This window comes from Choloepus didactylus, chromosome 20 (genome assembly GCF_015220235.1).
Source record: "Choloepus didactylus isolate mChoDid1 chromosome 20, mChoDid1.pri, whole genome shotgun sequence".
Classification (NCBI taxonomy): Eukaryota; Metazoa; Chordata; class Mammalia; order Pilosa; family Megalonychidae; genus Choloepus; species Choloepus didactylus.
In genome coordinates this window covers 19,394,759-19,407,103 of record NC_051326.1, presented here as the reverse complement: position 1 = coordinate 19,407,103, position 12,345 = coordinate 19,394,759, and the positions used below count along the sequence as shown (strand labels likewise).

Genomic DNA, 12,345 nt, shown 5'->3' with positions numbered 1-12,345 from the left:
ATATATAGAGATGAATGAAAATGAGAACACAACATACCAAAACATATGGGATGCAGCAAAAGCGGTACTGAGGGGGAAATTTATACCACTAAATGCGTATATTAAAAAGGAACAAAGAGCCAAAATCAAAGAACTAATGGATTAGCTGAGGAAGCTAGAAAATGAACAGCAAACCAATCCTAAACCAAATAGAAGAAAAGAAATAACAAGGATTAAAGCAGAAATAAATGACATAGAGAACAAAAAAAACAATAGAGAGGATAAATAACACCAAAAGTTGGTTCTCTGAGAAGATCAACAAGATTGACAAGCCCCTAGCTAGACTGACAAAATCAAAAAGAGAGAAGACCCATATAAACAAAATAATGAATGAGAAAGGTGACATTACTGCGGATCCCAAAGTAATTTAAAAAATTATAAAAGGATACTATGAACAACTGTATGGCCACAAACTGGATAATGTAGAGGAAATGGACAATTTCCTGGAAACATATGAACAACCTACACTGACCAGAGAAGAAATAGAAGACCTCAACCAACCCATCACAAGCAAAGAGATCCAATCAGTCATCAAAAAAGCTTCCCACAAATAAATGCCCAGGGCCAGATGGCTTCACAGGGGAATTCTATCAAACTTTCCAAAAAGAACTGACACCAATCTTACTTAAACTCTTTCAAAACATCAAAGAAAATGGAACACTACCTAACTCATTTTATGAAGCTAACATCAATCTAATACCAAAACCAGGCAAAGATGCTACAAAAAAGGAAAACTACCGGCCAATCTCCCTAATGAATATAGATGTAAAAATCCTCAACAAAATACTTGCAAATCGAATCCAAACACACATTAAAAAAAATCATACACCATGACCAAGTGGGGTTCATTCCAGGCATGCAAGGATGGTTCAACATAAGAAAATCAATCAATGTATTAGAACACATTAACAATTCGAAAGGGAAAAATCAAATGATCATCTCAATAGATGCTGAAAAAGCATTCGACAAAATCCAACATCCCTTTTTGATAAAAACACTTCAAAAGGTAGGAATTGAAGGAAACTTCCTCAATATGATAAAGAGCATATATGAAAAACCCACAGCCAGCATAGTACTCAATGGTGAGAGACTGAAAGCTTTCCCTCTAAGATCAGGAACAAGACAAGGATGCCCGCTGTCACCACTGTTATTCAACATTGTGCTGGAAGTGCTAGCCAGGGCAATCTGGGAAGACAAAGAAATAAAAGGCATTCAAAATGGAAAGGAAGAAGTAAAACTGTCATTGTTTGCAGATGATATGATCTTATATCTAGAAAACCCTGAGAAATCGACGACATAGCTACTAGAGCTAATAAACAAATTTACAAAGTAGCGGGATACAAGATTAATGCACATAGCTCAGTAATGTTTCTATATGCTAGAAATGAACAAACTGAAGAGACACCCAAGAAAAAGATACCATTTTCAACAGCAACTAAAAAAATCAAGTACCTAGGAATAAACTTAACCAAAGATGTAAAAGACCTATACAAAGAAAACTACATAACTCTACTAAAAGAAATAGAAGGGGACCTTAAAAGATGGAAAAATATTCCATGTTCATGGATAGGAAGGCTAAATGTCATTAAGATGTCAATTCTACCCAAACTCATCTACGGATTCAATGCAATCCCAATCAAAATTCCAACAACCTACTTTGCAGACTTGGAAAAGCTAGTTACCAAATTTATTTGGAAAGGGAAGATGCCTCAAATTGCTAAAGACACTCTAAAAAAGAAAAACGAAGTGGGAGGACTTACACTCCCTGACTTTGAAGCTTATTATAAAACTACAGGTGTCAAAACAGCTTGAAACTGGCACAAAGACAGACATATTGATCAATGGAATTGAATTGAGAATTCACACATAGACCCCCAGATCTATGGCCGACTGATCTTTGATAAGGTCCCCAAAGTCACTGAACTGAGTCATAATGGTCTTTTCAACAAATGGGGCTGGGAGAGTTGGATATCCATATCCAAAAGAATGAAAGAGGACCCCTACCTCATACCCTACACAAAAATTAACTCAAAATGGATCAAAGATCTCAATATAAAAGAAAGTACCATAAAACTCCTAGAAGATAATGTAGGGAAACACCTTCAAGACCTTGTATTAGGCGGCCACTTCCTAGACTTTATACCCAAAGCACAAGCAACAAAAGAAAAAATACATAAATGGGAACTCCTCAAGCTTAGAAGTTTCTGTACCTCAAAGGAATTTCTCAAAAAGGTAAAGAGGCAGCCAACTCAATGGGAAAAAAAATTTGGAAACCATGTATCTGACAAAAGACTGATATCTTGCATACATAAAGAAAGCCTACAACTCAATGATGATAGTACAGACAGCCTAATTATAAAATGGGCAAAAGATATGAAAAGACAGTTCTCTGAAGGGGAAATACAAATGGCCAAGAAACACATAAAAAAAAGTTCAGCTTCACTAGCTATTAGAGAGATGCAAATTAAGACCACAATGAGATACCATCTCACACCGATTAGAATGGCTGCCATTAAACAAACAGGAAACTACAAATGCTGGAGGGGATGTGGAGAAATTGGAACTCTTATTCACTGTTGGTGGGACTGTATAATGGTTCAGCCACTCTGGAAGTCAGTCTGGCAGTTCCTTAGAAAATTAGATATAGAGTTACCCTTCAATCCAGTGATTGCATTTCTTGGTATATACCTGGAAGATTGGAAAGCAGTGACATGAACAGATATCTGCACGCCAATGTTCATAGCAGCATTATTCACAATTGCCAAGAGATGGAAACAACACAAATACCCTTCAACAGATGAGTTGATAAATAAAATGTGGTATATGCACAAGATGGAATACTACGCGGCAGTAAGAAGGAATGATGTCGTGAAACATATGACAACGTGGATGAACCTTGAAGACATAATGTTGAGCAAAATAAGCCAGGCACAAAAAGAGAAATATTATATGCTACCACTAATGTGAACTTTGAAAAATGTAAAACAAATGGTTTATAATGTAGAATGTAGGGGAACTAGCAATAGAGAGCTATTAAGGAAGGGGGAACGATAATCCAATAAGAACAGATAAGCTATCGTGGGTAAATTTAATGTTCTGGGAATGCCCAGGAATGACTCTGGTCTGTTAATTTCTGATGGGTATAGTAGGATCAAGTTCACAGAAATGTTGCTATATTAGGTTACTTTCTTGGGGTAGAGTAGGAACGTGTGGGAAGTAAAGTAGTTATCTTAGGTTAGTTGCCTTTTTTTTTATGCCCTTGTTATGGTCTCTTTGAAATGTTCTTTTATTGTATGTTTTTTTTAATTTTTTTTTTTATAGTTGATTTAAAAAAAGTTTTTTAAAAAAATAGAAGGATACAAGTGCTGGAGAAAATGTGGATAGAGGGATGTACCTATTCACTGTTGGTGGGGAAGTAGACAGGAAGAAGGCAGTGTGGTGGTTTGACAGGAAGCTAAGTATGGGGTTGCCATTTGGTCCTGCAATCCTGTTATTGGGTGTATACTTGAGGAACTGAGAGCAGGGACATGAGTGGACTTTTGCACACTAGTGTTTGTGGTGGCTATATTCACAATTTGTAATGGATGGAGGTGGCCTAAGGGCACATCGACTGATAAACGGAAGGGTGAACTGTGGGGTATACATACAACGCAATATTGAGTGACGGCAAGAAGGAATGAAGTTGTGAGGTATGCAATGAGGTGAATGGATCTTGAGGACGGTATGTTGATTGAAATAAGCCATAAATGAAAAGACAAACATTATAGTGCCTCACCAATATGGACTAACAATAATGTGCAAACTCTAAGAATTTAATCTGGAAGCAAGGGTTATTAGGGGAAGGCTTATTGTAAAGGTTCCTAGATTGTGAGCTCTTAGAGCAGTCACATCTATTCATGAATTTTAACAGTTATTTCTAAATTCTGAGATGCTGAGCTGTTTGTATGTGACTCAGTTGGTCCCTGGAGCTTCGGGTGTCTGTGTGGTGCCTGGGACTTGAAGCCAGAGTTTGGCAGCTGTGAGTGTCAGCATTGCCTCATACAGAAACTGTTAAAGAGCCTGAAAAGGAGATCAGACTTTGATTGGAGACATGAATGAAATGTACTTGGTTGAGACAGCGGTAGATCAGACTAAAGGGTAGAGGATGATATTGACTGTTTTAAAACTTCAGCTTCTGAGTGGGACCAAAGAAAGAGATGCTTATTTGATGCAAAATCCATACTTTCTGTAGCAAACTATATAATTTAACTTGAATAGTCAGCTTACTCAAACACCATAATTACATGGAACCTTGAATAGGGAAGGAGATCTGGTTGGTTTGTACAGGTTAGCGTGAAGCCCCAATACATCTCAGAATAATTTGGGCAAAGAATAAAAAATACTTGCAATGCCCCCTTGAAGGACTGGGGGAAAATGTGGAAATATTAAACTTTCCTACCTGGGAAATTCCTGATATTCTTGCAAACATTGTGGACTACCAATTTAGTAGGCCAAGCCCTCGATCTTGGGGCTTGCCCTTACGAAGCTTGTTACTGCAAAGGAGAGGCTAAGCCTACTCAAAATTGTGCCTAAGAGTCACCCCCAGAGAACATCTTTTGTTGCTCAGATGTGGTCTCTCTCTAAGCCAACTCTTCAGGTAAACTCACTGCCCTCTCCACTATGTGGACATAATTTCCAGGGGTGTAAATCTCCCCGGCAAAGTGGGACTAAGATAGTCTTCTTGACCAAAAAGGGGAAGAGAAACAAAACAAAATAAAGTTTCAGTGGCTGAGAGATTTCAAATGGAGTTGAGAGGTCATTCTGGAGGTAACTCATATGCATTATATAGATATCCCTTTTTAGTTTTTAGTTTATTAGAATAGCTAGAAGGAAATATCCAAAAATGTTGAATTGCAATACAGTTCTTGAAGATGATCGTATAACTGTATAGCTTATATGGTAGGACTGTATGATTGTGAAAACCTTACGGCTCACACTCCCTTTACACAGTGATGGACAAATGAGTAGAAAAATGGGGACAAAATGTAAAGTAATAATAGAAAGAAAGGAGGGGTATGGGATATTTTGTGTGTTCTTTTTTACTTTTATTTTTATTCTTATTTTTATTTTTTGGAGCAATGGAAATGTTCAAAAAATGATTGTGGTGCTGAATTCACAACTATATGATGATCCTGTGAACAGCGTTCACTTTGGATGATGGTATGGTATGTGAATATATTTCAGTAAAATTGCTTTTAAGAAAAAGAATGACTCCCATTTGTTCACATACATAGGAGTTATGGTATAATTGTCTTCCCTATTTGAACAGATTAATGTATTTATTGGAATATTTAACACCTCTTGAAAAGTACCCACTTGTAACAGTATATTTCTTTAGGTCATCAGCAATTTAATGTTACTCAAATTGTTCTCTAAAAGTAACTGTGGCTACTGAATTTAGTAACTCATTCAGCTCCACACTAAAGATAGATACAACAGGACTTGGCACATAGTAGGAACCAATAAATGTTGAAAAAAAATCAGAAAAGTGTCCAAGATAGATGTAATTAGGGGAAATACAAATCACGTGGTACTTACTCCATGTCCATGGCACTTTTGTGAACAAGTACTTGATTGATTCTGAATGATTCTTGACTCTACACATTCACCATTTATACAAATCTAAATAAAAAGACATACAAAAATGTTTCATATACACATAAAACCATAACCAAAGAACCACTTTTTATTATAATACCCTGAAATCTAATGAAACTATTCCTGAGAAAACAATTAAAGGAATGCCCTATATTTATTGGACATATCATTAAAATTTTGTATAAGAGAATCAATTAGATATAATCAGAGTATATTTCAAGTTTTCATAAAATATGAGCTAGTAGAATCCCCTCAGATTTAATTAAGGTAATACACATTTCATTAAAATATACTGGAGATATCTATCATTCTCTTAAAGCATATATTAAAAATCCAGATAAAATATTTTTAAATTTAAAGTATCACAATTAGAGGACTAAAGATATACTCCAAATTCCATTCTTTATAACAATGTCAACTTTCCCATGCTGCAGTTTTCTTACGAGTACAATACTTTTGGTACAGTATTTGAAGATTTGTTGTAAGGTTAAAATGAGATAATGTATTTGGAAATAATTTCCATTTAAAGAGTAAAGCACAGTACAAATATCCCCAAAGAAATGGCCTCACAAAACCCTTTCTAAATCCAAATAATATAAACCTTTTAAACTTTAAAATGTGTGGAATCTTCTCCCTAGTTTTTGACCATGCTGAGTGTCTAACTCATTTTGGAATGTAATATCTATTGTCTGCCTGCCTCAGCTGAAACTGGGATGAAGATTCCTGTTACATAAGGACACTAACTTATAGAAGAAAAATTTCCAAGAATGTGCCATCATATTTGATTTAAAGGACTGTGATGCTTTGAAGCTCTATGTGCCCCAGAAAAGATCATTTCTGGGGCTGTTCATTCCTGTGGGCGGGACCTGTTGTGGGTGGGACCTTTTGATTAGGTTATTTCAGCTGAGGTGTGCCCCAGGTGGGTCTTAATCCTCTTACTGGAGTCCTTTATATGAAGATAAAACACAGAGAGAAGACACAGAAAAAGGTCCCAGAGAAACTAAGAGAGACAGAAACTGAAAGAGAGGACACAGAAAACAGAGAGGAAGCCACTGCACCCAGAAACTGGAAGCAATGAAACCCGGGAGAGAAGGGAGAGACCAGCAGTTGTCGCCATGTGCCTGGGCACATGACAGAGGAGCTGAGGATCGCAAGGAGCCGGTCTTCAGGGAGAAGGTATTATCCTACTGATGCCTTATTTTGGGCATGTTCACAGCCTTAGAACTGGAACTTGTAAGCTAATAAATCCCCATGGTTAAAAGCCAGTCCATTTCTGGTACATTGCATTTCATCAACTTGAGCAAACTAAAACAAGTATCATTAAAAGCAACCTAGTCAAGTTTGTTTTCACACATTATCTCTGAGAAGAACTGTCCATATATTTTTTTAAATGTTCTTTTCTTACTAAATTATCTACTGAGCAATATCAAATCATCTGTTGGCTATGCTACATTTTAAAAATTGTTTTGGCTCCAAGGACTAAATATATCTATTTATCTTCCAGGCTTATATCTACTTCAAGGAGGCATTTGTGGCTCCTCAGCATGAAGAGGAAATCAATATTAATGAAACTATACATTTTACCTTCAGTAACTTTATTTAAACAGTAAAACCACTAAATGTGGTTCTTAAAATACAAATTTCACATATAAGGATACTAAGGCTTAACTATTTCAAATAATTTGTTTAAGATCATCTCGCAGGGTAAGTGGCAAAGTCACAGTTGAAATCTATGTGTATCTCACTTTAAAACCTACGCTTTATACTATATAGTACTGCTTCATGAGCAGAGATCTGGTCAGGAATTAAATCAGATTTTGAAGTAAATTTATTCCCTCTAGTTTTTTTCCAGATTTGGGTCAGTCTCAGAGACTATACATTATAATGATAATTAATAATAATATTCAATTTATATTTAACTCTTACTATATGCTGGGCATTATGCTAGCTCATTTAATCTTCACAATAATCCTTTATTGTAAATGCTATTATTATCCTCACTTTACATATGGTTAACTGAGACAAGTAAGGCAACTTGCAACATGTCAAGAGGTGAAGATTTGATTCTAAGCACTCTGACTGAAGCTGTCATCTTGTCCTCCAGGCCCAAAGACACATACATTATTCAATGGGATTCTTTCTTCTCCAAGAAGAAAAGCAAGTTTCCATGCTATGGAGTGCTCAACTAAAATGTTTCCCAAGATCTCTCCCCTCCCCACTTCAGTCTGCAAACACTTGAAGTTTTCTTGCATACAGCACTGAAATTCTTAAGAGAATAAAACACTCTAATTTCCCTCTTAGTATGTGGAGACTGTTCTAGTTTGCTAATGCTACGGAATGCAAATCACCAGAGATGGATTGGCTTTTATAAAAAGGGGGTTTATTTGGCTACACAGCTACAGTCTTAAGGCCATAAAGTGTCCAAGGTAACACATCAGTAATCAGGTACCTTCACTGGAGGATGGCAAATGGCATCCAGAAAACCTCTGTTAGCTGGGAAGGCATGTGGCTGGCGTCTGCTCCAAAGTTCTGGTTTCAAAATGGCTTTCTCCCAGGACGTTCCTCTCTAGCAAGCTTGTTCCTCTCCAAAACGTCACTCACAGCTGCACTGAGTTTTCTCTCCTTGAGCCAGCTCATTTATATGGCTCCACTGATCAAGGCCCACCCCAAATGGGTGGGGCCATGCCTCCATAGAAATATCCCATCAGTTATCATCTACAGTTGGGTGGGGAGCATCTCCATGCAAACAACCTAATTCAAACGTTCCAACTTAATCCCCACTATTCTGTCTGCCCCACAAGATTTCATCAAAGAATATGGCTTTTTCTGGGGGACATAATACATTCAAACCAGCACAGAGACCAATTAAAGCTTATTCATTTCCTCCTTCTCCAAATATTTATGGTTACATAGCACTGGAAACAAATTTTGATACTTAAAATATATATTAAAACAATGAATAAACTAAGATTTTTTTAAAAAGGTTTAAATCATTTACCCTCCCAATATCACAATGAGAGCCACTTTGGACCATCATTGGATCTGGAACTGATGGATCCAATCTGTAATCTATTGTTATACATACAGTATCTCGCACATGAGCATAAATCACAGCAATATTTTCTTGTTGGAAAGGAGTTCGAGTAGGGTAGGTACAAATTAACCTTCCACATATAAGATTCCTGTAAATACAGTAAAATAATCTTACTATTATGCATTAGGCATTTATTAGGAATGCTTTGGATTTGCTTTTTTTGACAAAGAAAAAGAATAGTTCTCCATTTATGGCAATTACCTAGGGGAAACATAATGCTTTAATACTAATATTTAAGTTAAAAAGTAAAAAAGTATAAGCCATGTATTGGTCTCAGTTCTTTAGGGAAACAGAACCAAAAGGAGATATCTGTAAATATAAGATTTTATAAAAGTATCTCATGCAACTGTGGGGATGCACAAGTCCAAATTCCATAGGATAGGCCGTGAGTTGGCAACTCCAAATGAAGGTCTTCGATGAACTCCCCAGGAGAGGCTGGCTGGCTGAAGAAAAAGTGAAAGTTCTCTCTTCTCCCTTAAAAGTCTTCAACTGATTGGATTCTCTCATTGGGGAAAACACTCCCTTAGTTGATCAAAGATGTAATCATTCACAGATGCAATCAAAAATTGACTGATTTAATAAACCAGCCTTCTGGTTTATTAACCAGCCACAGAATGTCCTTCTAGTAATGGTTAGCCCAGTGTTTGCTTGACCAGACAACTGGACACCATCACCTGGCCAAGTTGACACATAACCCTAACCATCATAGTCTACCCCTTGTCAACTTTAAACCATGCTTACTCCCTAAAGAGAATACAATAACAGACATATGTTTTGCCTAACAATATTCAGCTGAACAACTGGGAACATACTAAATCTCTCCAGAATAGGGTGCAACTCCTTGGGTAAAATTCATTCTTAAATTTGATATCCTATAACTTAAATACTATAAAATGAACAATACAACTTATGTCACATGATAAGGAGATAAGATAGAGAAGAAAACAAAGATATTTGCTTTATGTACTAATACAAACATACTCAAAACAAAACAAGGAGGAAATACTCATACCATCACAGGCCTTATTTCTGTATCTGGTCATGCAGTCACAGTTCATATTTATCACTACCTTCTTCCACAACCTGTTCAATGTTTCCTTTATACCCTCAGCAAACAATTCAGCTGGCTGTGGTTCTTTGCCTGGTGGGGTGATCCAAACCTTCATTCCTGAAGTTTCTGGACCATTCATGAGTCCTGCCTGGATTGGATTGTTGCAGTTTTCCACTGACTTTAATCACAGGGCATGGTAGTATTAAAAGATGCCCTAGGGGATCTCCTGTATTCCAGGAAACTCTTCTTTACCTCCACTGTGTAGTTGCTCTCCTATTTCCCCTTGATAGACAGGATCAATCACCCCAGCCAGTACAGTAATCCCCTTCCTTGCCTGTTGATTCAGAGGCATTGCAAACTGAAAGTGGCCAGTGGCAGTCTTAACTTCCAGTTCAAAGGAATAATTGTTGTGTCTCCTGGTGGAAGCACTCCTCCTTTTGGAACTAAGACCTGTAGAACAGCAGAGCTTAAGGTTTCAGGGACAGGAAGCAAATTTTTTTCTAGTGAATCACTAGGGGTTTTAGTGAGAGGTGCCACTCCCATTTCTACCCCTTGATTCCTGGATCCATGAATCCTGGCTATCGGAGAAACAGCACCATAGAGTGGACGCTGATTCAGAGCATACACAGCCTCCTGGAGAACACCGCCCCAGCCCTGCAAGGTATTTCCATCTAGTTGGTGCCATAACTGAGTCTTCAACAGGCCATTCCACCATTCTATCAACCCAGTTGCCTCTGGATGATGAGGAACATGGTAAGACCAGAGATTCCCATGAGCATGTGCCTATTCCAGCACTTCATTTGCTGTGAAGTGGGTTCCTTGGATCAGAAGCAATGCTGTGTAGAATACCATTATGGTGGATAAGGCATTCTATAAGTCCATGGATGGTAGTTTTGGTGGAAGCATTGCATACAGGGAAGGCAAACACGTATCTGAGTATGTGTCTATTACAGTTAAACAAATTGAATGAAATTCCATGTTGCTGAGCCCATGGAAACCTCCAGCCTTACCATCATAACCACTTTGTTCATGAGCCCATTGGGCACTGACAGTAGTGGCTGGGGAAAGAGGCTGGCTGGTATCCACAAAATGGGTCATCTTATACTTGATTATAAAAACCTTCCTCTGCTAAAGTCACCCTCTCATGAGTATTCACATGGGACACAAATAACTTCATATTTTTTGCCCACTCAGAAGGTCTATACACATACCTCTTCCCCAAGACCTCTTTGTCACCAATTTTCCAATCATGCTCCTTCTAAGTCCCTGACCATCCAGCCAAACTATTAGCAACAGCCCACAAATCAGTATACAAAACTCACCTCTGGCCAGTTTTCCTTCCAAGAAAAATGAACAACCAGGTGTACTGCTCAACGTTCCACCCACTGGGAGGATTTCCTCTCACTACTGTCCTTCAGGGACCTCCCAGAAAGGGGCTGCAGTGCTGCAGCTGTCCACTTTTGGGTGGTACCTGCATATCATACAGAACCATCTGTAAACAAGGCCTGAGCTTCTCTTCCTCAGTCAACTCATTGTAAGGAACTTCTCAAGAGGCCATAGCTCTGGGCTGGGAAAGAGAAAGAAATGTGGCAGAAGTGGGGGCCATGGGCATTTGGGCCACTTCCTCATGTAACTTACTTGTGCCTTCAGAACCCACTTGTGCCCTATCTCATATATACTATTACCATTTTAGGATGGAGTGCTGCTGTGCACACCCAAGTTTATGGATTGGCAGGTCAGACAACACCCAGCTCCTGATAGGCAACTCAGATATCATGGTAACCTGGCAGCCCATGGTTAAGCATTCTGTCTCTACTAAGGCCCAGTAGCAGGCCAAAAGTTGTTATTCAAAAGGAGAGTAGTTATCTGCAGAGGATGGTAAGGCTTTACCCCCAAATCCCAAGGGACTTCATTGTGATTCTCCTATAGAAGCCTGCCAAAGGCTCCAAACAGCATCTCCATTTGCCACTGACACTTCCAAAACCATTGGATCAGCTGGATCATACGGTCCAAGTGGCAGAGCAGCTTGCACAGCAGCCTTGACCTGTCACAGAGCCTCATCTTGTTCTGGTCCCTACTCAAGACTAGAAGCTTTTGTGGTCACTCGGTCAATGAGCTGGAGTAGCACACCCAAGTGAGGAATATGTTGTCTCCAAAATCCAAAGAGGCCAACTAGGCATTGTGCCTTTTTTGGTCATAGGAGGGGCCAGATACAACAGCTTATCCTTCACCTTACAATGGATGTCTCAACATGTCTGACACTACTGGATACCTAGAAATTTTACAGAGGTGGAAGCTCCTTGTATTTTTATTGGATTTATCTCCCATCCTCTGACACAAAAATGCCTTACCACTAAGTCTAGAGTAGTTGCTACATCTTGCTAACTAGGTCCAATCAACATGATGTCCTCAATATAATGGACCAGCGTGATGTCTTGAGGGAGGAAGAAATGATCAAGATCCCTGCAGACAAGATTATAATATAGGACTGGAGAGTTGATTTACCCCTGAGGTAGCACAGTGA

The 12,345-nt window shown here is 38.4% G+C and overlaps 1 protein-coding gene across 1 annotated transcript in view; it reads right to left on the bottom strand.

Annotated features, from left to right (window-relative positions):
• The window catches only part of LOC119516419 (disintegrin and metalloproteinase domain-containing protein 32-like), a 255,054-nt gene that overhangs the window by 46,787 nt on the left and 195,922 nt on the right, over positions 1 to 12,345 (bottom strand). The window contains exons 15-16 of the mRNA XM_037812770.1: positions 8,675 to 8,858; positions 5,617 to 5,700 (exon numbers count right to left, since the gene is read on the bottom strand). Coding sequence (XP_037668698.1) covers positions 5,617 to 5,700; positions 8,675 to 8,858 — 268 coding nt within the window. The remainder of the gene's footprint in view (positions 1 to 5,616; positions 5,701 to 8,674; positions 8,859 to 12,345) is intronic.